The sequence below is a fragment of the Lithobates pipiens genome, unplaced genomic scaffold (genome assembly GCF_037356315.1).
Source record: "Lithobates pipiens isolate NorthernLeopardFrog02 unplaced genomic scaffold, aLitPip1_a1.2 Scaffold_3, whole genome shotgun sequence".
Classification (NCBI taxonomy): Eukaryota; Metazoa; Chordata; class Amphibia; order Anura; family Ranidae; genus Lithobates; species Lithobates pipiens.
This window is the reverse complement of record NW_027507790.1, coordinates 99,315,604-99,338,055: the sequence shown is the minus strand read 5'-3', so window position 1 is coordinate 99,338,055 and position 22,452 is coordinate 99,315,604. Positions and strand designations below refer to the sequence as shown.

Below are 22,452 nucleotides of genomic sequence, written 5' to 3'. Positions count from 1 at the left end.
TGTCCCCCCTATACATTGTAAAGTGCTGCATAAACTGTTGGCGCTATATAAATCATTAATAATAATAATAATCCAAAGCAATAGTGCACCCTGTAAAGTCTTCTTACAGGGCTAAACTGGCAGCCTATTCATCCTGGACTCATCTGCAGCCTCTTATGCCCCGTACACACGAGAGGACTTATGTCCGACAGACTTCCAAAGGAGTTCCGCCGGAGTTCCGACGGAGTTCTGACAGACTTTTCGGCCGAACGGACTTGGCCACACACGATCACACTAAACTCCGACGGATTCGAACGTGATGACGTACGACCCGACTCGAATAAGGAAGTTCATAGCCAGTAGCCAATAGCTGCCCTAGCGTCGGTTTTAGTCCGTCGGAGTAGCATACACACGAGCGGAGTTTTCGAAGGGGACCGGGTCCGGCGGAGTTCCTTCGGGAAAATTTGAAGCATGCTTCATTTCTAAAGTCCGTCAGACTTTGGCGAATCAAAAGTCCGTTGCAGCCCACACACGATCGGATAGTCTGACGGACTCGGTCCTTCGGACTTTGGATGTTGAAAAGTCCGCTCGTGTGTACGGGGCATTACACATGGTGCTCCCTGCAATGAAGGGGAAGCAGTGAGGGGACTCCCTACTTTGGTAATAATCTCCCTTAATGCGGTTCCTGATAATTAAAGTCTTACCTTTTCTATATCAATCCTGCCTTTTATATATGAGTCTTCTTGACTTTAAAGTGGAATTAAACCCAGAACAAAAAAATGTAATATATTGTAGTTTACCAATCAATAGAAGTGGTGGCTGCATTCATTTTCTTTTTTTAGGCTTTTTTACTTCTGTTTTCACCTGATGATCTGGCCAGTAACACACCTCCTGTATTAGGCCGCGTACACACGGGCGGACTGTTCGCCCAACTTTGTCCGCTGAACAGTGTTTGGGCGGACAGTCCGCTCGTGTGTGGGCTTTCAGCGGACAGTTTCAGCGGACAGTTGGACGGACAAGGTTTTTCGGAAATTCCGAAAAACTGTCCGCTGAAACCTTGTTTCAGCGAACAGCCCGCTCGTGTGTAGGCTTGTTCGTCAAACAAAGTTGCGCGCATGCTCAGAAAGGATTTTCACGCCGAAAGCTATAATGCAGTGTATAGGACGTCGTATTTTTCGTCCCGTCGTACGTGCTGTTCACGTCATCGCGCACGGTTTCAGCAAACTGTTCGTTCGTCGTGTGTGGACATGTCCGTCCATGCTAATTTTGAGCGGACTGTTTGCTGAAACTGTTGGACGGACAAAGTTGGGCGAACAGTCCGCGCGTGTGTACGCGGCCTTAGAGTGCTTCTAATGTGGATGAAGGCGCAACAGAGACACCTTTGGACAGTAGCATTGTTAATCTGGGGGAAGGGGAGTGTTAGATACACTAATTGAAGGCAAACTCCAGCTCACACTGCAGGTACACAAGCAGGTAGAGTAACAGTTTTTTTTCTTCTTTTTTTGGGGGGATTTTCATGGTGCCACAGCTTACTAAACAGTGTGACTCTCCCAGCAAATTCAGAATAGTTGACAAGTATGCTATCGGCCCCTCTCCTCGTGATAGGGTGCTAGGTGTAATTATTGGCAACTATGTTATTGCGAGGGGGGGAATGCACACATTATTGGTTTACCAGCATTATTAGGAAGCACAGAGTGTTGGGGTGAAGGGGAGGGAACGCATACATTATTGGGGTACAGACATCATTGGGCAGGACAGTGTTGTTGTCTGGGTGCAGAATGGAAATACCCTCAAATGGTGACACTTTCTGGAGAGCACTCATTAAAAGGGGAGCTCTGTGTTTTATTGGGGTACAGGACAGAGGATGCACACAATATTGGATGCAGGAGAAAGGACACATGCATTATATTTAGGTTTAGGAGAGGGGGATGTACACATTACTGGGGTAGAGGCACTATTAGACAGAAGAGAGTGTTGGGGTAGAGGGGAGGGGTGCACACATTATTGGGGTAGAGGGAAGATGAATCACACATTATTAGGGGGTGCACACATTATTGGGGTATATAGATATTCTACAAATTATTGGGGTGCACACATTATTTGGGTATAGGGTGAGGGGTGCACACATTATTAGGGTATAGGGGGGTAATGTGTATGATCAGCCAGGCCCCTAGCACACACACTACCTGCAGCCTCTGGCCTTTCTCCACTCGCAGCAGCCAGCTCTCCATCCTCTGTTTACTTTGCACCTGAGAGCTGTGAGTGCTGGAGATCTCCCTGACTACATCCACCCCAAAAAAAAAAATTCAGACCCATATCCAAAACTTGTAGACTTCACCTCTCTTATGTAGCACTAACCCCCGAAGGAGCTGCTGGTTATTTTTGGGATTACCGTTACCTTCCGTTCTCCTTGTGACACGTCTAGGGGATGTCCCCTGGTAGATGACCCAGTAACTTGAGACTGACAATAGATCCAGTTGAATGGATTTTATTTGCAAAAACTCAAACCATTGAACACTCTTTCAACATGGGATCAGAGGGTTGGAAAAGGTAGTTCAGGTACTCTGAATGTCAAAGTCCAAAAACCTTGAAGAACTTGCTTACTTTGACTGCATCCAGAGAATAGCCTTTCGCAGCTGGATGAACACTCAGGTTGGACAGTCCCTCTCTCACAAGGCCTAGCAGACAACAAGGTGCTAACTCAGGAACAAAGTCTTTGTCACAGACGTTGTTGCAGAACACGTAGGGAAACTAAGCTGTAGAACACTTGTAGGATACCTGGATCTTTCAGCCTGCTGGGCGATATCCACAAGACCGGATTCTTTCGGTACCTTCAGCCCTTCCAGGCTCTCGTTAAGAAAACCAACCCCTACGTGGTGTTCTTCTAAAGAGTCATCCTTTGGAATGCTTGAAGTACAATGGGTCTCTCCCGAACCGAAGACGGCACCCAACCACCTCAGAATCCTCCTTTAGTTTCCTTGCCTTGGGCTAACTAGCCCCAAGGCATAAAAGTCGGGTGGATCCGCACCCCAGCCTCCTGTCTGGAGGCTGGTCAGGAGGACCAGGACCATGAGGTCAGCACACCACACTGGACTGGAACCCCTGAACCACGTGACGTCCGCATCTTAAATACCCTCTCCCAGAGGACACAGCGAGAGGGCCACTCCCACTGACCTGGCTCCGAAAGAGAGTAACTTAAGCGCCTGACCAGACCATAGTTCCACATCTGCCACCAGAGACAGTGACCCCCTGTGGCCAGGCTGAACATCTCACAGTCCAGTCAGACTGATACAGAAGTCTAATTTAGGCAAATAGACCCAAACCAAACTGTTGTTTGGGTAAAGTTTAATTTTGAAAAACACATAGTGCGTGCTCTTCAGGAACCCGCCGCTACACTTACATCTCCAAAATACTCCCCCTTTTAATCGCTGAAACCACTAAGCAACTCATTCACTCCCTTATTATCGCTTGCCTTGACTACTGAAACTCTTTCATCATAGGTTTACCTCTGCACAAGGCTATCCCCACTTCAGTCTATCATTAATGCTACTGTCAGACTCATCCACCTTACCAACCGCACATTGTCCTCCATTTCTCTCTGCCACTCCCCGCACTGGCTTCCAATTGCCCAAATAATAACATTTAAAATATTTAAAAACAACAGCATTCAAAGACATTTGCGACTCTGCCCCAAGCTACATCACCAATCTAGTCTCAAGATATCACCCAAACTATTCTCTCTGCTCCCAAGACCTTCGTCCTTTCTAGCCTCTTTATCTCCTCTTCCCATACTCAGCTCTAGGACTTCTCTAGAGTCAGCCTCTCCCATCCTATAGAATTCTCTACCCCAATTTGTCCAGCTGTCTCCAAATCTATCCACTTTTAGATAAAAATGATACAGGACTATTTTTTTGGTCCGCCCTGGAATTGGATCACATGTGATCCGATTCCTGTACCATTTCTCAGTTCACGTTGCAATCTGCGAACCGATCCAGTGATGTCATTAACTTTACATTGACACCCACAGAGGTTCACATATGTCAGTGTGAACTGTGAATGAATGAATTAAATCATTTGTATAGCGCACAACGCGAACTGAATCGCCTCACGGCGCTGCAAAGAGCTTTTGTTGTCCAGCTTCTAGAGGAAGGTCTTGAGTTTTTTCATGAAGGCCAGGTGGTTTTCTTCCAAGCGGATGTTGATGGGTAGAGCGTTCCATAGCCGAGGTCCTTGGACAGCGAATCTCCGTTCCCCCTTTGATTTGTACTGGGATTTGGGAACAAGGAGGGTGTTTTTGTTAGATGATCGAAGACTGCGGTTGGGTGTGTAGCGTTTTAGGTAGAGGTAGAGGCTCTTAAATGAGATCCGATTCTTTATGGTTAACCAATGTAGGCTCCTCAGGGAAGGGGAGATTGATTCCCAGGGTTTTTTTCCTGTTATCAGCCTTGCCGCCGTTCTTAGTTGTAATCGCGCAAGTTGATATTGGGGTAATCCTAAGTAAAGGGAGTTTGCGTAGTCAAGTCGTGAATTAAGGACTGTTCCAACTACCACTGCTTTGTCATTCTTTGGGATGAAAGGGATGAGTCTGCGTAGCAGGCGGAGCAGATGGTAGGAACCACTGACTACTGCTCCTATTTGAGCATCCATAGACATTTGTGAGTCAAAAATGATGCCGAGACTCTTGGCCTTGGTCTTTGGGGAGATGGTCTGCCCAAAGATGGTGGGTGGTGTCCAGGAGGTCTTGGTTCGGAAATTATGGTTTGCGTGTAGGATAAGAAGCTCTGTTTTTGATTTGTTGACTTTGAGGGAGTTAGTGGTCATCCAGACTTCTATCAAAGTGAGGCAATTTTCTAGTTGTTAATGATGGTCTCTTTGTGCGGTGATACGAAGTAAAGTTGCATGTCGTCAGCGTACGAGTGGAAACAGAGGTCTGATAATCTGATGATTTGGAGGAGTGGGCGGATGTATATGTTGAAGAGAACTGGCGACAAGGGTGATCCTTGCGGGACTCCGCAGGCGACTGCCCGTGTTTCAGAGGTGAATTCTCCTAGTTTCACTGTCTGTGAATGATTTCCTAGGAAGGATGCGAACCATTGACGATCAGAGCTTGTGACTCCTGCAACTTCTGTGAGGCGGCTGAGTAGAGTATTGTGGTCTACTGTATCAAATGCTGCACTGAGGTCCAACAGTACCAGGAGACATGAATCTCCGTCATCTGCTGCTTCGAGGGCGTCGCCCCATATCTTGAGGAGAGCTGTTTCTGTCCCATGGCCCGGGCGGAAGCCTGATTGCAGCGGGTCCAGGAGTGTGTATGTATCCAGGTGGAGTTGTAACTGTTGTACTACCGCTTTCTCCATGATCTTGGAAATGGTGTTGAGGCTTGTTATCAGCCTACGGTTGTTAGGGTGTTGAGGGTCGAGGTTAGGTTTCTTTAGCAGGGGTTTGACGATGCCTTCTTTAAACAACTGATTTATGAGGTGCCTTATAATGGGAGCCACAATGTCGGACATTCTTTCAGGAGTTTAGTGGGGATGATGTCAATTGGAGATGTACTGTCTCAAAGTGTTTTGATGATGTTTTTAGTGGTGTCTGTGGCAATTGGAGTCAGAAAAAACTTTGGCGGTTGTGGGATGTTGGTGTAGATATCTTCTTTTTGCTTTTGTTGGCTGATGTTGGCTGTTTTTTCCTGATGAATTGTTTTCCTGATGGTTTTGATTTTGTCGATGAAAAAGTCTGACAGTTCATTTCAGTAATCTAGGGTTTATAGGGCTCTAAGCATACCAGGTTCATTGATTGAGTGACTATTTTAAAAAGTTCTCGAGGGCAGTTTAAGGCCGTTGAGATCGTATATGAGAAATTATCCTTTTTAGCTTTGAAGATTGCTTTGTGATAGTTCACCGTGAGTCCTTTGTAGTTTAAGTGGTTTTCCTCTGTGGGATTTCTTTTCCATGTTCTTTCAGCTCTTCTTCGTTCTTGCTTTAGTAGAGAGAGGGAGCCATTAAACCATCCCGAGTTTTTTTATCCCGATGAGAGTCCTGCGTTTTGGAGCTACTGCGTCTGCTGATTGTAGTAATGCCTTGTTCAGGGAGTTGAGTGTTCGCTCCGATGAAGGGCTTAAATTCAGTGTTGTTGTTATCTTCTTGGATAGAGTGGTTTTGAAGGTTTTGGAGTGTAGTTTCTTCAGCGATCTGGTCCAATGCGTTGTTGTTTCCGTTTTTCGTGGCAGATGATGGAGGAGATTTTGAATTTGATGGCATTGTGGTCCGTCCACTGTAATGTCATGTTGTCTGCCATTCAGGTGCGATGTGTGAACCCGTATAGGATTTGCATGGTTTCTCACATCGCACCAGTGTGAAACTAGCCTTAGAATAAAGTGTTTGTAAAAAGTTTTTTCCCTAATAAATATGTCATGCTTACCTGCTCTGTGAAATGGTTTTGCACCAAGCGTCCCCGATCCTCCTCTTCTGTGGTCCCATGCCAATGCTCTTTGCTCCTCCTCCCTTCCAAGTGCCCGAGTAGTAAGCCACTTGCCATGGGGGCACTCATGCAGCTTGATCCCAAGTCAGGCTGTGTGCATTTATTGACACACACAGTGCGACTCTGCCCCACTCCCCATTCCCTCCTCACAGGATTTGATTGATAGCAACAGGAGCCAGGCACAGAGCTGGATTGAGATTGGGCTCAGGTAAGTATTTTGTGGAGGGCTGGGGGAGAGCTGAACATGAAAGGTTTTCTACCTTAATGCAGAGAATACATTAAGATAAAAAAAACTTCCGCCTTTACAACCACTTTAACCCACTCTTCCAACCGCAAGATCAAAAGGTGGTACATACAAAAGCCAAACAGTGAAATACTGTATTTACCATTATACAATTAAAAACTTTATAATATATATATCACATTACCCATTACAGATTTGTAATAGGAAATTGGAGTAATTGGGTTGTAGACATGGGTTACAGGCAAGGAGAAGGTTTACAATATAGAAAACATATATTAGTCAAACATGAATACACACAATTGTGAAGACTATAAAACATGGTCAGCAGATATTTAATCAAAATACTTTTTGCTTTATTGGAAATATTTACAATGCATAAAAAAGTGTGATTTGCATGCAAATAAGCATAGGGACAGGAATGGGCAAAATGGACAATCTATAGAGAAAACAAAGCAATACTATAAGAAATAAATGATCAGTGTTTATGTTTAAAGTTAGAGTAGCATTTACCATGTTTGACACTTTTTTCTTTTTTTTTTTTGTTTGACGCTTTTTTAAGTACTGTATATATGCTGCAATCTTACAATTCTGAATTAGAGAGAGTCGATGTAAACTGTGCCTTAGCCTTATTTTCAATCTTACAGACTGAGATTCGTTAGCTTTACTTTGTATGTTTGCTTGGATAAATGTCTGCATTGCTTGTGAACAATTCCACAAATACTTCCGACTAAAACAGCAGAATTACCACAATTGGATGTTTTGAAAAAAAATTCTGCTATTCAGTGATACATTTCATAGAAATCTTATTGTATAGCTGACATCGATGATATATATGATAATGTAAATATATATATATATATATATATATATATATATATATATATATATAAACCATAGGTCATTCAGTGTTGCTGGTGAAAAATTAGGAAGATAACAAGTAGTGTTGTGTTCTTTGACTAATGTATTATTCAGCCTTGCAGTGGTCATCTATGTGGTGGTGCACTCTGGACTCTGTGGAAAGGCGAAGAAGCCAGTCTTGTCTGGAGCCAAGCTGTGTAATCCTCTAATGGCATCTGTACCAGATGCTCCCTTACGAACTGCAAAACAAGAAAGCACATTGGGTAAATAATAAGTAATGTGAGAATACTGAACTATGCCTGTTTAACATAGTGTCAACATCCTATTTTGAGATATCTAATACATTTGACCTGTTTTAGTGATTTCATCAGCAATATTTATTCGACAACTGAGATAAAACCTGCCTGAAGTTTGTGTCGGGATGGGTGCTAGAAATTGATTAGAAAGCTGGTTTTGTCACAGCGCAGCTCTGCACATTTATTCCTTTCTTCTGCCTGTGTGGAGGGGGGGGGGGGGGCTTTCCTCCAATCAGCTGTCACACAGTGTATGCCAAGACTACACTCCCAGTGCTGAACAGGAAGAGAAAATCTCTAACACCATGTGCACTTTCTAAAGAATATAGCAAGCTGAAGACAGCAGATATGCATGTACAACTTATGTAGGGAGATTTGTTTCTTCTCTGTCTATCACTCTGTTCACTTCACTGGTTATATGTTAGGGTTTACATCCACTTTAATTTTTGCAAAGTGAATTTTCACTTTGTTTCAATCCATTCACTAATATAAGTGAGAGTTTTAAAGTGCACATGCTGAACTCCCAAAATGATCTACAGTTTGGTAGAGTCTTCCCTTCTCTGTATTCTTCTGTGTAATATGCCAGTACAGAAACACATAGAGCTGAAGCTGATGTAGATGTTTCACTGGATCAAAGTGAAAAAACACCTGGCAGTGACTTCCCCCCAGCCCCCCTGTTTTAAATAAGTGAGCCCTAGACCTTGACCCACGGGGATACGCTGTCTCTTTGCTCGGGGTTCTCGGCTCTTGATTGAATAGATTGATAGCAATGCAGCCATTGGCCCCCACTGCTGTCATTCAAATCCATTGACATGGGCACCGGGGGTGGGGCCGAGTCCTGCATTCGGCCTCTATGGATGCCGAATGCTGGACCAGGAAGCACACCCGCAAGGTAACCCCCCGGGAGAGTGCTTCTCCTAGGGGGTTATCTGATGTGGGGAGGAGCCACGAGAGCCACTGAGGGACCCCAGAAGAGCAGGTTTGGGGCCACTCTGTGCTAAACAAGCTACACAGTGGAGGTAAGTATAATATGTTTGTTATTTTAAAAAAAATTAACCTTTAGTGCACTTTAACAAAGGTTCTTGCCTCATTATTATGGCACAAGAAACTGGTGTTTGTGGTATGGCTACATTATGCAGATATCTGTTACAGGTCTCTCTGAGCCACCCATATCAGTTTCCTTTTCAGAGTGAAATAGAAGCTGGCACAGGGCCTGCCTGTTCCTAATTATAAAAAGGGATTATGGCAGTTTTCAGTAGAGAAACCAGCTGCTGGTGCCCACCTAATCAATCTGGTGCACAGAATGGGAACTTTCTGTAGAGAGCTCACATGCCTCTCTGTATATGCAGTGATTACACTGCACAAACACAGACTGCAGAGTTAAGAACCAACCTTCTCTCTTACCTCCAGGATTCAGCAGAGTGGGGAGGAGAGGGGGATTGGAGCAGGCATCTCCAAGTATACTGGTCTGAGCGCCTTTTGTTAATTAGGAGCAGAATTTTCTCAGCTTAGAAGAATGCAGGCACCACTCTTTAATTCTCCCACCTATGTCTATGAGAGATACATTTTACTAGGAAACTATCCTTGGCCGTTTATATTATTCTAGTATTACTAATGACCAGACACATTTTTGATGATTTCGATTTTAACAATATGAAAGCCTGGCATTGATCTAAAGGAATTGTTCACAAAACTGGCTTATGGATCTGCCTTATATACAAAATTTGGATGAATACTGCAATTGTACCTTAAAGCAAACACGTTCTGTCTTTATATGAAGCAGAAAGACAATGGAAAGCATATTGGGGACTCTTATTAGTCAAACATTTTAGTTGCTCTAGTACGACAACCTAAACCACCACCAGGGTCACACATTACCCACCAGTTTACAGTACATCCTTCTTGCCGTTCATTTTGCAATGTTCTAATCTCAATGAGATTTCATACTGGGGTTGGGGGTAGCCCTTTGCAAATTAGTGTTAGGAAAAGTATATATTTGTATATCAGTACACAGATATTACCTGGTAATATGTATACAGGATGTTGTCTATACTAACTCTGTGTATTAAACTCTAAACTAAATCTATTCTTTAGTATCAATATAGGAAAAGTACATTTTGGGACTTTAAATGAGGCCAGCATCAAAGGAACGCCAGCCTCCATGCCGATCAGTAATTTATAAGGGGAGGAGAGAGAGAGATGAGACTTTGAGTGAAGCACACAGCAGTAAATGGATTGGTCAGATGACTGAGAAAATTAAATTTATTTATGTTTCACAATTCATACATTGTTAACAAGTATTTTGGGCAACAAGCCTCTAAAAAACACTTGGGGCATCAAGCCTCTATACAATGAATCACAGAACAAACATACTGTATATGTTTGTTCTGTGATTCATTGTATAGAGGCTTGATGCCCCAAATGTTTTTTTAGAGGCTTGTTGACTCTGTATACAAGGAAATATATTTTTGTGAATTTGTTGCAAAGATCGTGAAGACCCTGCCAGTAACAGCAATTCCTGTTACAAGGTGACAACACTAAACCATTCCATCACAAATGGTAGCATTGTCAGCCATGCTAATTAGCTGTTGAGCTTCCTATCAGGTTTATCAGATAGGCAGCTCAATGGCCACCTAAAGAAGCACACATACCAGGCTGAAAATTCTTCTGTGGACTGCAAGGCAGTAGCTTAGCATTCTTTTAAGTGATCGAGCAGCTAAGGGTGGAATGGGGAAACTCAAAGATAGGTTTGCTTTCAATAACTTAATGCTTTGGTATGTTATGTCCCATCGTTTGTACTCTTCTTGTCTGAGTAGGAACCCATGTTATAGACTTAATGTGGCTGTGCAGCTTCCACTTATATTTTTTAGACTGGTAGGTGCTGGGATATTTGTTTGCTAATTAGAGAGATATCTATGTTCAGCCCAGGATGGAGATTGCTGGAAATACACATTACACCAGAGCAGGAAATTTGCAGGATGCGGCTGTTTTAACAGTTTGGGATTCTCTCTGAATGCAGAGTTACTGTAAATCGCAGTACGCTAACACATGGCTTTTTTTTTGCTTAGTGCTCTGGCAGAGAGACAGAGCAGTGGCAGAACATAAGTATGGTAAGTATCAGCACCAGAGAGGTACACTACAAATGGAACCTGCTATTTTACACTCAATGCGCAAAGTGACAGGTTCACTTTAAATACTGTATTGCTCTTTGTCTGGATAGATGGAGAGCACCACAATAGCATAACATAGTATTTGTGCAGATTCTAGCACAGCTTCTTATATCTGTTCCTTTTTTCTCTTGCTTTATGGGATCTATCAGCACTTAATGCATTGTTGGGTATAGAAGAGTTATATCAACTTAATGGAGCAGTTTACTTTTTATAATGCTTTCTTGTCAAGGTGTGTAAAGTGAATGGTATACAGTTTATTATGAAGATGTAAGACCCTAAATAATAGGCCCTAAATCTAGCTGTGTGGGGGAAACACATTTTGGAATTTTTCCTAATTTAAGAGCTTATTTTGTGGCCCAGTTTGCTAATATATCAACAAGCTTGAAGAAAAAAAAAAAAAAAAAAAACAGTTCATACATGCTTGACTGACTTTGCAAAGCTATTTAAGTAAAGAGGATCTGGATTTAAATGTAAGATATGAATCACACTTTTATAGCTGCTCCATGGTGCCAAAAAACAATCAGCAGTTTATAATTAAAACTGTAAATAAACATAAGGCTATGTGAGCGTAACGGACCTTTCTTTTTTCACAGTAGGTTTCAGTGTGTGCTTGCTATGTGATATCCTATCCTAAGTGCTCATATTCAGTACAAGTTTTAGGTGTGTTTTCTTAGAGAAAAACACAACATCAGTCATACTATTATGCTCTAACAATCATATTTACGGTTTTATGTGATAGACCAACACAAAGCGGCACCTAATTGTGAAGTGGAAGGAAAATGATAAATGGTTTTCAAATTGTTTTACAAATAAATATGTGAAAAGTGTGGTGTGCATTTGTATTCAGCCCCCCTGAGTCAATACTTTGTAGAACCCCCTTTCGCTGCAATTGCAGCTGCAAGTCTTTTTGGGAATGTCTCTACCATCTTTGCACATCTAGACAGGGGGGCTGAATACAAATGCACGCCACACTTTTCAGATATTTATTTATAAAAAAAATTAAAACCATTTATCATTTTCCTTCCACTTCACAATTATGTGCCACTTTGTGTTGGTTTGTCATATAAAATCCCAATAAAATACATTTATGTTTTTGGTTATGACATGACAACATGTGGGAAATTTCAAGGGGTGTGAATACGTTTTCAAGGCACTGAACAGTGCCTTGCGAAAGTATTCACCCCCCCCCCCCCCCTTGAACTTTTCAACCTTTTGCCAAATTTCAGGCTTCAAACATAAAGATATACAATTTTTATTTTTTGTGAAGAATCACCAACAAGTGGGACACAATTGTGAAGTGGAACGAAATCTATTGGATTTTTGAAACTTTTTTAACTAATAAAAAATGAAAAGTGGGGCGTGCAAAATTATTCGGCCCCCTTGCATTAATACTTTGTAGAGCCACCTTTTGCTGCAATTACAGCTGCAAGTCGCTTGGGGTATGTCTCTATCAGTTTTGCACATCGAGAGAATGAAATTCTTGCCCATTCTTCCTTGCAAAACAGCTCGAGCTCAGTGAGGTTGGATGGAGAGCGTTTGTGAACAGCAGTTTTCAGCTCTTTCCACAGATACTTGATTGGATTCAGGTCTGGACTTTGACTTGGCCATTCTAACACCTGGATACGTTTATTTGTGAACCATTCCTTTGTAGATTTTGCTGTATGTTTGGGATCATTGTCTTGTTGTCCGTCCCAGTTTCAGGTCTTTTGCAGACTCCAACAGGTTTTCATCCAGAATGGTCCTGTATTTGGCTGCATCCATCTTCCCCTCAATTTTAACCATCTTCCCTGTCCCTGCTGAAGAAAAGCAGGCCCAAACCATGATGCTGCCACCACCATGTTTGATAGTGGGGATGGTGTGTTGAGGGTGATGAGCTGTGTTGCTTTTACGCCAAACATATCGTTTTGCATTGTGGGCAAAAAGTTCGATTTTGGTTTCATCTGACCAGAGCACCTTCTTCCACATGTTTGGTGTGTCTCCCAGGTGGCTTGTGGCAAACTTTCTTCTTGCCACTCTTCCATAAAGGCCAGATTTGTGCAGTGTATGACTGATTGTTGTCCTATGGACAGACTCTCCCACCTCAGCTGTAGTTCTCTGCAGTTCATCCAGAGTGATCATGGGCCTCTTGACTGCATCTCTGATCAGTCTTCTCTTTGTCTGAGCTGAAAGTTTAGAGGGACGGCCAGGTCTTGGTAGATTTGGAGTGGTCTGATACTCCTTCCATTTCAAAATGATCGCTTGCACAGTGCTCCTTGGGATGTTTAAAGCTTGGGAAATCTTTTTGTATCCAAATCCGGCTTTAAACTTCTCCACAACAGTATTACGGACCTGCCTGGTGTGTTCCTTGGTCTTCATGATGCTCTCTGCGCTTTCAACAGAACCCTGAGACTATCACAGAGCAGGTGCATTTATACAGAGACTTGATTACACACAGGTGGATTCTATTTATCACCATCAGTCATTTAGGACAACATTGGATCATTCAGAGATCCTCACTGAACTTCTGGAGTGAGTTTGCTGCACTGAAAGTAAAGGGGCCGAATAATTTTGCACGCACCACTTTTCAGTTTTTTATTTGCTAAAAAAGTTTAAATTATCCAATAGATTTCGTTCCACTTCACAATTGTGTCCCACTTGTTGGTGATTCTTCACAAAAAATTAAAATTTTATATCTTTATGTTTAAAGCCTGAAATGTGGCAAAAGGTTGAAAAGTTCAAGGGGGCCGAATACTTTTGCAAGGCACTGTACCTTTCCTGTCAACTGTCAGCCTCAGCAATTAAGGATTCACATCATATATTGAAATCAAAAACCAAAAATATGATATTGCAGTTTATCAGTCCTCAAATGAGGTGACTGCATTAGTTTCATGTTTCAGGCATTTAGTTCTAATCTAGTAATCCTGCAAAAAAACACCCTTCCTGCACTAAAGTGGCTATATGGAGTGGGACATGGTTGCCACACTAGGCTGTTCTCCTGTTTGAACTATTACACCTTCTTCACTACCCATCTCAAATACATAGGTAAAGGGGCAGCCCCAGATCTTTTCTTTTCATGGATTTTATTCTTGTCCTCTACTCTAAGGCCCACACAGTCATCTAGGTCACCATGTACTGGTTTAGTAAATTGTGATAACTAATGCCTCTCTGACGGATATCCTCTGTTAAAAATTAGCTCCACTTTATTATTTTCACAGTATCCCTGAAAATATTGGTAAGAAATGGGGGTGTCCCGCATTTTAGAGGGCCATTTGCCATACATTGTGGGTCTTTGTTCTATTTCTATTCTCCCTGAAATTTACAGATTTAGCACACCAATCAGATTTTTAAACAGTTTTTACATTGTTACATATCACAATGTAAAATTAGTGGGTTGACTATCTTTATTTTGCAGAATTTGCTTTCTATAACACTTCTTATTGTTAACATCTTAACATCTTTGGGCTAAAATCCCAAATTTTCTTTCCAAATTCCATTTCAAGTCTACCCACTCAGTTTCTTGCCATGGAAAATACTTTGTCTCAGATATGGTCAAACTCCCTGATTAATTTTACCCATGGCACCCAGCAACAGAAAAAAATGCCAACCTATATCAGGGCTGCAACATCGAACTGTCTCACAGCGATCTCATATTATTCTACCCAAATTATTTCCTACGTCAATAGTTGGTCAAGAGCTGAAATTTATTTGTTCTTATCCTGTCGGTGAAATGATTAGCTGGTTTTCTTTGCAGGCAAACCGCTGGATTCTCTAAAAATTGCATGCGTGTGTTTTTTTTTTTTCTTCTTCTTAGTAGAGAATTATGGCCTTCCTTTCAGTTTTCTTCTAATTCCCCTACAAAGTCCTACAAATATCTGTGGATTCTGCAAGTAAAATCCCCTTATGCACGCCTGTGGTGATATGAAACCAATGCTACTCCTGAATTTAGAGTGGCATTGCCACTCTCATATAGGCTGTGTATGCTTACACTAGAGTGGGATAAAAAAAAATGTGTGCATGTGGCTATGAGCATTGTCATTGCTGATTCACAAACCTGTAGATTATCCTTCCCACTGTTTTCTCTATTGACATCACAAAACTCTTCAATTGTGAGAGGGAGCATGTGCGGCACAAATGAAGGAGGATTGGGTTTCATCGGGAAAGGTAATTTAAAACGTTTAATTTATTATAAAGTCACCAGATTTTCAAAATGAAGTCAAAGGACACCCTAATGACCAGGCCTACTTTGAACCACACCCACAAAACCAATTCCCCATTTGATATGGGAACTGTCCCCAGGAAACAAGGACTAATGAAACCCATTCTTCCTTTTCACACCTGGGCACTAACAACGCTATGGATGATTCTAAAAATCATGTCATGCACTTTTTGAAAGCAGAAGAGAAAGTATTTCAGCTTTGTGTATGCATTCATGCTATGACTGTACCATCATAATATCATTGTTCACACTTTACTGAGGATTGTATGGTGGATTTGGTTTTAGAGCCTTTTTGGTTTAAATGTTTACTAAAACATGCTCAGGCTTTATCTAATACCAGCAAAAATATATTTATTACTGCTCGCGTACATCTACAGTGCCTTGAAAAAGTATTCATACCCCTTGGAACTTTCCAGATTTTGGCATGTTACAACCAATAATATAAATGTATTTTATTGGGATTTTATGTGGTAGACCAACATAAAGTGGCATATAATTGTGAAGTGGATGGAAAATGATAAATGGTTTTCAAATTTATTTACAAATAAATATGTGAAAAGTATGACGTACATTTGTATTCATCCCTCCTGAGTCAATACTTTGTAGAACCACATTTTCTGCAATTACAGGTGCAAGTCTTTTTGGGTATGTCTCTACCAGCTTTGCACATCTAGAGAGTGACATTTCTGCTCATTCTTCTTTGCAAAATAGCTCAAACTCTGTCAGATTGGATGAAGAGTGTCTGTGAAGAGCAATTTTCAAGTCTTGCCACATATTCTCAATTGGATTTAGGTCTGGACTTTGACTGGGTCATTCTAATGCCCCGTACACACGAGCGGACTTTTCAACATCCAAAGTCCGTCAGACCGAGTCCGTCAGACTATCCGATCGTGTGTGGGCTGCAACGGACTTTAGCTTCGCAAAAGTCTGACGGACTTTAGAAATGAAGCATGCTTCAAATTTTCCCGACGGAACTCCGCCGGACCCGGTCCCCTTCGAAAAATCCGCTCGTGTGTATGCTACTCCGACGGACTAAAACCGACGCTAGGGCAGCTATTGGCTACTGGCTATGAACTTCCTTATTCGAGTCGGGTCGTACGTCATCACGTTCGAATCCGTCGGAGTTTAGTGTGATCGTGTGTGGCCAAGTCCGTTCGGCCGAAAAGTCTGTCAGAACTCCGTCGGAACTCCGGCGGAACTCCTTTGGAAGTCTGTCGGACATAAGTCCTCTCGTGTGTACGGGGCATAACACATGAATATGCTTTGATATAAACCATTCCATTTTAGCTCTGGCTGTATGTTTAGGGTTGTTGTCCTTCTGGAAGGTGGACCTCCGCCCCAGTCTCAAGTTTTTTGCACACTCAGGTTTTCTTCTAAGATTGCCCTGTATTTGGCTCCATCCATCTCCCCATCAACTTTGACCAGCTTCCCTGTTCCTGCAGAAGAAAAGCATCCCCACAACATGATGCTTCCACCACCATGTTTCATGGTGGGGATGGTGTGTTCAGGGTGATGTGCAGTGTTAGTTTTCCACCACACTTAGCGTTTTTCTTTTTAGGTCAAAAAGTTCAATTTTGGTCTCATCTGACCAGAGTACCTTCTTCTGCGTGTTTTGTGTGTCCCCAACATGGGTTCTCGCAAACTGCAAACAGGACTGCTTTTGGCTTACTGTCAACAGTGGCTTTCTTTTTGCCACTTTTCCATAAAGGTCAGATCTGTGGAGTGCATGACTAATAGTTGTCCTGTGGACAGATTCTCCCACCTGAGCTGTGGATCTTTTGGAGCTCCTCCAGAGTTGCCATGGGTGTCTTGACTGCTTCTCTGATTAATGCTCTCCTTGCCCGGCAAGGTGGATGGCCACCTCTTGGTAGGTTTGCAGTTGTGCCATACTCTTTCCATTTTCAAGTGATGGGTTGAACAGTGCTCTGTGATGTCATGTTCAAAGCTTTGGATTTTTTTTTGTTTTGTGATGTTCAAAGCTTTGGATATTTTTTTGTAACCTAACCCTGCTTTAAACTTCTCGAAAACGTTATCCCTGACCTGTCTAGTATGTTCCTTGCCCTTCATGATGCTGTTATTACTGTTACTGTTATTAGGACTGCCATAAGGGGGGTATAGCCATCCGGGCCAGAAGAAGGCAGGACGGGTGAAGGTGATCCATGCGGAATAGAAACGATCTCACAGTTTCTGCAGTTCTCGTGTCATTTATTTCAGACATTAAGCTCTTTACTGCCACCTCTGGCTACTATGTGCACCCCTCGTGTGACAGTGATCTGCCTGTACTATGCTTCTCAGCAAATGTCAGCTTTGTAAAAACGAGCTGGGACCAGTAGGGGTTGTGAAGGAAAGGGGGGGGCTGTTTGTGTACAGGGGGGGCAGAGGCATGTGTGTGTACAGATTTGTGTATGTGGGGCTGCCATATATACAGGTGTTCCATGTTCCTTCTCAAATACTACTGTCACCCTTTGGCTGTATCCTACACTCTTTAACTCATATCTTCAATTTCTCCTTCTCTTCTGGCATCTTCCCCATCTCTCTAAAACATGCACTGGTCATCCCTATACTTATAAATAACCCGCTGGATCCCACTAATCTTAACAATATAGGACCCATCTCATTGTTCCCCTTTATCCCCAAACTCCTTGAATGCCAGGACTACAATTACCTGGGCTACCACCTCAGTCTGGATTTTGCCAGCAACACTCCAGACTTTCCTAAATCTCACAAAAGATTTACTAACATCTAAAATTAATTGTCACTATTCTGAACTCTTACTCTTGGGCCTTTTTTGCTGCCTTTGATACAGCGAACCAGCACCTCCTCCTAACAAAAACTCCACTCCTTTAGTCTCTGTGACTGTGCTTTTTGTTGTTTTCTCACTGTATCTAACCCACTGCACCTTGAGTGTCACTTACACTTCTACCTCCTCCTATGTTCCTCTTTTTTTGGGTCCCCTAGGGTTCTGTTCTTTGATCTATCTTATTCTCAATCTAAACTTCCTCCCTTGGTTAGCTGATACAAATCTGTCTTTCTGCCCCTCAGTATTTTCCATCAGTCTCCTCGTGGGCTGATTTACTGACAGACATATCAGTCTGGATTTCACACCACTTCCTCAAACTCAGTCTATCCAAAACTGAGATAATTTCTCAACCATATGCCTCTTCCCGATCAGATCAGTCCATCCCCTCCATGCCAGGGAGTTAGGTATAAACCTGCATGCTGAGCTCTCCTTTCAGTGGCTTCCACATATATTTGGAAATATGTGCAACAAAACCCTCTGGTTTTAATGGGAATTGCTAGACAGGGTCAATTTGGTTTGTTTACAGGCTAGCTGAAAAGTGTGCTGGGAAATTTTTGTCTGCTTGTTATGGATGATGCCCTTGTGCTTACTGAAAAGGCTAGTTATAAATTAAGGAGGTTGCCATCTTTTGGAGTGCATTATGGGGCATTCAGCTGCGCTCAAATTTGCCACGAAATTTGCCACATAATGTTCACTATTCGGCGAACACGCGATATTCGAGTTGCTTACATTCGACCCAAACATCTGGCCCATTCCTAGTGGACTCCCTTCAGGCAACCCTGCCTTTAATTATGCACTACTAGATATACTCCAACTTGGAGACTCACAAAACAACAGAGTTAGGATCACAGTGTATAGAAGAGTCTTTATGTGGGCCCTGTGGCTTTCACATATACTTGAAATGTGTGCAACAAAACCATCTGTTTTTAATGTGAATTGTTAGACAGGGTCAATTTGGTTTGCTTGTAGGCTAGCTGGTAAGCGTATTGGGAATTTTTTGTTTGTGATGTGCAGGGCTCTCCTTTCAGCCCCACATCCAATCTCTGTCCAAATATTACCTAATCAAGCTTCACAACATCTCCAAAATACACCCCTTATTAACCAATGACAGCACAAAGCTTCTTATTTACTCCATGGTTATCTCTCGCTTCAATAACCGAAACTCCCTCCTCATTGGATTACCTTTACCTACGCTATCCCCCCTTCAGTCCATCATAAATTCTGCTGCCAGGCTCATCTTCCTTACCAACCACTCAGTGTCTGCTACCCATCTCTGTCAATGGCTTCTGCTCACCCAACAAATAAAATTCAAAATACAACAACTTACAAAGCCATCCACAACTCTGCCCCTAGCTACATAACTAACCTGGTCTCAAAATACAAATCAAATCATTCTCTTTGTTCCTGCTCACTAGCACCCTCGTCAACTCCCTTCATGCCCACCTTCAGGACTTCCCCAAAGCCCCCCATGCTCTGGAACTCCCTACCACGAACTGTCTGACTGTATCTTACTCTGTCCACTTTTAGGCGATCCCTGAAAACCCTTCTTTTTAAAGCCTATACTGCCTCCACCTAAAAACTGTACTTTTACTTTCTCCATCAGCTCATACATACCCCACAGTTATTACATTTTGTATTACTTGGCCTTCCCTTTTAGATTGTAAGCTCTAACTAGCAGGGTCCCCTGATTCCTTCTGTATTTAATTGTATTGTAACTGTACTGTTTTCCCTCATGGTGTAAAGTGCTGCACACACTGTTAACACTATATAAATCCTGAATAATGATAATAATAATATACAGTACTGACTGTTTGCTAAAATTGTGGCCAGTTATCAAGGGTCTTATATAATAACAAATACAATTGTGCACATGGTGTTTACCAGAAGAAATAAAAGAGGTGAAAATCAAGGAAAACAACTAAATACACATACATACGTTTGAGTTTAGGATTTTTGTTTTTATCCAGCCAGTTCACTAATTTATGATTTAGTATTACTGCTTCCGAGCTTAGAGTTAGTGCTTCATAAGTCAGGTGGAAAGCGTGATGTCGCCATCTTGCTTCTTCACCTCATCCAATCAGAAAACAACATCTGTGCCGAGTGGCCGACTTACTGTGTTCAGAGTGCAACAGGGAAGCCACTCGTCATATTACCTGGAAGCTAGTGGGGATCACTGGTGTAGCAGTGTCTACTACTTGTGGGACCACACAGGTATGGTATAATTGGTCCAAGCTGTAGAAAATACCTGGCATTTTACTTTAGGCAGGAATGTTATTGTGTCGACCATATTTCTGTGCACTGTGGAAATGTTTGTAAATTACACAATTGAATGAACAGAATTTCAAATCCTTTGGCAGATAAAGCAGTAAACATACTGTATACTATGGGGATTGGGGCTCACAGGATTACCTAAGCATTACTAAATGTTCTTTGATGGGCATGCTATTTACTCACATGGGGCAGATCTTGAAATAATGCTTAAAAGGTAACAATTTTGATGTCTTATCTAACGCTATTACTGTTGTATGATTTTCATTTGTAAAACTGGGGTTGATTTACTAAAACTGGAGAGTGCAATATCTGGTGCAGATGTGTATAGTAGCCAATCAGCTTCTAACTTGCATTGAGCTTGTTTGAAAAGCTTCCCTGGTAATTAATAATTGATTGTAAATTGGAATCAATTCTCTTTTACAGACAGATTGCTGCACATAGCCTACACAATTCAATCTTGCAGATGACCTCTAGGCTTATGTAGGCCCTACACAAGCCAATCTAGCTGCTTATACATTAACAAATAAAATCCCACATCACTCAGAGGAAGGTATATACAGTATCTCACAAAAGTGAGTACACCCCTCACATTTTTGTGAATATTTTATTATATCTTTTCATATGACAACACTGAAGAAATTACACTTTGCTACAATGTAAAGTAGTGAGTGTACAGCTTGTACAATGGTGTAAATTTGTCTTTCCCCTCACAATAACTCAACATACAGCCATTAATGTCTAAAACACTGGCAACAAAAGTGAGTACACCCCTAAGTGAAAATATAAAAATTTGGCCCAAAATGTCAATATTTTGTGTGGCCATCATTATTTTCCAGCATTGCCTAAATCCTCTTGGGAGTTCACAAGAGCTTCACAGGTTGCCATTGGAGTCCTCTTCCACTCCTCCATGACGACATCATGAAGCTGGTGGATGTTAGAGACCTTGTGTCCTCCACCTCCTGTTTTAGGATGCCCCACAGATGTTCAACAGGGTTTAGGTTTGGAGACATGCTTGGCCAGTCCAGCACCTTTACTCTCAGCTCCTTTAGCAAAGCAGTGGTCATCTTGGAGATGGTGGAGATGTGTTTGGAGTCATTATCATGTTGGAATACTACCCTGCGGCCCGTCTCTAAAGGGAGGGGATCATGCTCTGCTTCAGTATGTCACAGTACATGTTGGCATTCATGGTTCCCTCAATGAACTGTAGCTCCCAGTGCTGGCAGCACTCATGCAGCCCCAGACCATGACACTCCCACCACCATGCTTGACTGTAGACAAGACACACTTGTCTTTGTACTCCTCACCTGGTTGCCACCACACACGCTTGACACCATCTGAACCAAATAAGTTTATCTTGGGCTCCTCAGACCATAGGAAATGGTTCCTGTAATCCATGTCCTTGTTCTGCTTATCTTCAGAAAACTGTTTGCGGGCTTTCTTGTGCATTATCCTTAGAAGAGGCTTCCTTCTGGGATGACAGCCATGCAGACCAATTTGATGCAGTGTGCGGTGTAGGGTCTGAGCACTGACAGGCTGACCCCCCCACCCCTTCAACCTCTGCAGCAATGCTGGCAGCACTCATACATCTATTTCCCAAAGGCAACCTCTTGATATGATGCCGAGCATGTGCACTCAGCTTCTTTGGTCGGCCATGGTGAGGCCTGTTGTGAGTGGAACCTGTTCTGCTAAACCACTGTATGGTCTTGGCCACCATGCTGCAGCTCAGTGGCAATCTTCTTATAGCCTAGGCCATCTTTATGTAGAGCAACAATCCTTTTTGTTCAGATCCTCAGAGAGTTCTTTGCTATGAGGTGCCATGTTGAACTTCCAGTGACCAGTATGAGAGAGGGAGAGCAATAACATCAAATGTAACACACCTGAGCAGCCCATGTGACTATAGGGTCACACATGTGGGAGTATATATAGTGGTAAATGACAGCCCACTCCCTCACTCCTCCTCCATGTTCACTAACCAGCTAGACACAATGGGAGGGGCATATTCCATGTAGATTAATGGAGGCTTCACCTCCCTCTTATTCTAAGACACAGTCTGGAGGAGTGTGGCACAGCCTGTGACTAGCATAAATCTGCCCACACCATGTTATTTCCACAAAATAATAAAGATTTAATTTAAAATATATGTTTGTATGACAATTTTAAACAGT

General features: G+C 42.4%; 1 protein-coding gene across 2 annotated transcripts in view; it reads right to left on the bottom strand.

Moving 5' to 3' along the window:
- Positions 1 to 7,031: 7,031 nt before the first annotated feature.
- Positions 7,032 to 22,452, bottom strand: part of CCDC60 (coiled-coil domain containing 60) — a 315,694-nt gene continuing 300,273 nt past the window's right edge. For both annotated transcript variants that reach the window (XM_077462079.1, XM_077462080.1), the window contains one exon: positions 7,032 to 7,797. In XM_077462079.1, coding sequence (XP_077318205.1) covers positions 7,684 to 7,797 — 114 coding nt within the window. In that variant the 3' untranslated portion in view covers positions 7,032 to 7,683. The remainder of the gene's footprint in view (positions 7,798 to 22,452) is intronic.